At 39.1% G+C, this 3,416-nt stretch overlaps 1 protein-coding gene across 1 annotated transcript; it reads left to right on the forward strand.

The window, feature by feature from the left end:
- Window positions 1–643: 643 nt before the first annotated feature.
- On the forward strand, window positions 644–3,416 carry LOC119732922. The gene is made up of 3 exons (XM_038206500.1): window positions 644–788; window positions 1,599–1,803; window positions 2,263–3,416. The coding sequence occupies exons 1-3, from the start codon at window positions 651–653 to the stop codon at window positions 2,598–2,600; spliced, it is 681 nt and encodes a 226-aa protein (XP_038062428.1). The 5' UTR covers window positions 644–650; the 3' UTR covers window positions 2,601–3,416.

The raw sequence follows: 3,416 nt of genomic DNA on the forward strand, positions 1-3,416 counted from the left end.
TAACATCAGGCGTACTGATGCCGGAGACAGAACGAACCCGAGGCTATACACAGCCAGCCATTATGGCCACAAGATTCATTTAGATCAGAACGAAAAGCTGGCGATGTATGGCGTAACACACGTCTGTGCCAGAGATGGTTACAGTGGCAGGATTGTCGACCTTATTACCATCCCACGAAAATGCAACATCAAAATCGTGGATACACTGTTCAGGTAAGTATTTATGAAAACTCCCAGGCTTTTTTCAAAAACTATATATAGGCCTACACGACAGGGGCATAGATGATTGCTCTTTGCAAACGTCATGCCTAAACTAAACAGTGACGTTTCTGCCAGGCGTCATGCGCTGTATTTTTGTACACTTAAACCGTAATGGTTTTAGACTAAGTCGGTTGACTTTTTGGCTTTTATCGGTTAACGTTTTGAAAATTAGTCAGGACTGAATCCCCTAACCCCCACCCCCCCCCCTCCGCCCCCAGCAAACACACCTTCTGGGTGGTGTGGTCAACAAATCCATATTCAGCCTAACCCAAACCAAACCAAACCTGCCCCACCCTACCCAACTCACAAATCTTTTCGCATTTTTCTGTAGGTGATGGAATTTTGTTAACTGTATTGTTTGTTTATATTTTGTATTCAGGCCAATATTGATGCGGGAAGGTGTATGGACACAACTCCGCGTAGACCAGGGAACTGAATTTGTGTTGACAACCTTTATCCAAGACTGCCTTGCTGAATATAGACCAGAACAAAACTGTGCTCCCTGGGTTGCAACATCATCTGTTCATGTGAGGGAACAGCCTATCTATTATCGTGCCAATTTTATCTTTTATCTTGGGGGGGGGGGACATTTTTTATGCCTGTAAAATATTTCCAAAAGCTTATATCCCAAATTTGTTTCAGCCTGCACGTTTTTTCCAAAAGGTAAGCCTATTATTTATCTTGCAAGAAATTATTTATTTGCAAAAAGGTTAACCCCGAATCATTTGAGTTTATTTACTCTCAAAAGATTAGCCCCGTTTTTACACTGCACAGGTGAACTGAATTTGATTTCAATACTGCTCCGTTCAATAAATGCAAAGATATAACTCTGATTTGGAATACAATTAACAGTTGTTGACTGCTCACTGTTTAAAGCGCTGTCTCAGAAACGTGCTATTTGAGAATTTTTTGGAATTCTGGATGGTCTATAATAATTATCTTGGTGCCTTTTGATGCAATCTAGCAGTTAACGACGTACAAACAAAATAACCTTTAAAAGGGGACATTATACCATATATAGGCGTTTCCACAATCCAAAATATTAAGGGGGGACACTTTCCCACGGGATCGCCGCCCATGACTGACACTATATACCTCTTTCACTACTTCTCTTGGCTTTAAACTGTCCAGGCAACAAACTTATTCGCTTTAATTTTATTCACACGGCTGAAATTGATAAATTTGTATACTTTTGTTTATGTTTCGGGCGTGACTATTTGAATGCACAAGAATGATACATGCATGCGCGAGGGGACGTGCATGTTCCGTACTCAAACCTAGTCAATATCATTTGTTTACCTGTTTTTGTGGTTTTTAATTTTCATTTTGTACCAAAGAATTTACGAATTGAAAGGATTTGGCCGGAGGTAAATCAACGTGTGAACTACCCATTGAAGCGTGTTGTAGTGGCCATGCACGAACAAGGCCTGATCCACATGCAAGATGACGTGGAAAAGTTCTGTGTCTCCATGGTCCTCATCAAAGTGGCAAGGATCGGGGTTCAACGATTCATGTCAAGTTGGAACAACCACCACATGAGAGGTACACCCACGAGTTCTTTCATTCTGTTTCTGTCTTACACATTTAGAGAAGTCAACTAATATAAACAAAAATACTTTGTACACTATTTATTGTGTGATGAACTAATTTTGAAAAAAGAGTATGATTAAAAAGAGTATGATTGGCTTATAGATATATTTTCTGGAAAAACTAGTCACGCTATGACATTGTTTGAGAGTGCTGAATTAAAAACAAAAAGAAATGGTGATAGTAGCAGTGGTAGCTGGCAAATCTTGCTTTTGATATCTTTTATATACAACAGGAATGATAATGCATGGGAAATCTATTTAACTAGGATTATGAGACAACAATTTCATTAGTATCTTTCATGTTCAAATTATGGAGGCCTCAAATTAGGTAACATATATTGGCCTCTCCAAAATGTTAATATTTCGTGAAATTAAATTATGTCAATGCTTAATTTTCCTTTTCTTTTTATAGCATCTATTGGAAGACCAGGCGCAACAGGAACACCTGAGCAATGTTTTCAGCAAAATAACCGAGTTGCATCTCTAATGCATGTACATGTGCCGACTACAGAAGAACTCGTTCATCTGTATCAGCAAAGGGGCGGACGCATCGAGAGCTCAGGTAGATTTGGTTGGGACCCAATCGGTGATGACATGCAGCTTGTTCATGAGCGCCAACGTAGACTTGAACTCAACTTTCCATCCTATGAAGAGTGCTTTAACTCGGCGGTGCGTGGTGACAATCAACCGCTTCAACAAACCATTATCGGTTGTATCAGAATAACCTTCAACATTGTGAATACATTGTAGCGGACAGTTAAGTTAGACACATCTGCAACGATTGCATCCCCGCATTTTGTGGTAGCTCCAGTAATTTCACGAGGCCTAAGGTTAGCCTCTCACATCTGTATAATTTTTCTGCAAAAAAAATAATTGTCGGAAAAATTGTAAAACCCCGTGCAAATCATCGATTGAATAATAAAGTGTACCTAATGCCACAGCACTTTGTTCGAAAACGCATTGCTACATCAGTTTAAACTATTAAAGGCGGCTCTTTTTATCATTTGTTAGCTTTTATTGACATGCATTGATTGCCAAACTTCATTAAATGGCCAAACCTGACCTCATGTGTGTCTCTTGTTTAAAATTGCGTTTTGGAACATAGGTTAATTTGTTTTTAGCAATTACATATGGCTTGTTTAATGAGAAACCTGATTGGCTGTTGGGTGTCAGAAGTAAAAGTAAGGTGTTAAATAATAATTACATCAACATTGTTTTGGATAATTACTTTGATTCCAAAATGACTTGACATTGGTTTCTGGTGCGATGATCTCTGTCAACACGCTGAAAAATAGATGAGGGCCTTGCATACGACACAAGGTTCAATCATGGCTAAACTAGCTACCAGTGTCACTCTGCAGTCGTCGAACCTGGTTTAATATAAGCAGTAGTGAGGGTATCAAAATATGTTAGCATCGAGGAACCATGTCTGTTCGTGTTTCAATCAATACCAGTGTACGCCAGTTGTTTGAATCTGAAATTTGTTGAATTTTTGAAATTCCCGTGTAAAATCAGATATCTGCTATTAAAAAAAAAGACGTGGAACTCGGGACCATGTGGATCATT

Source organism: Patiria miniata, unplaced genomic scaffold (genome assembly GCF_015706575.1).
Source record: "Patiria miniata isolate m_02_andy unplaced genomic scaffold, ASM1570657v1 HiC_scaffold_25, whole genome shotgun sequence".
In the NCBI taxonomy this organism is placed as follows: domain Eukaryota; kingdom Metazoa; phylum Echinodermata; class Asteroidea; order Valvatida; family Asterinidae; genus Patiria; species Patiria miniata.

Bases quoted from the DNA above. Each gene is read 5' to 3' on its own strand.
- LOC119732922 (XM_038206500.1), top strand. From the start codon at position 651: ATGCGGGAAGGTGTATGGACACAACTCCGCGTAGACCAGGGAACTGAA. The intron at 789-1,598 runs GTGAGGGAACAG...TTTGTACCAAAG, and splicing joins TTGCAACATCATCTGTTCAT to AATTTACGAATTGAAAGGAT. The intron at 1,804-2,262 runs GTACACCCACGA...TTCTTTTTATAG, and splicing joins GAACAACCACCACATGAGAG to CATCTATTGGAAGACCAGGC.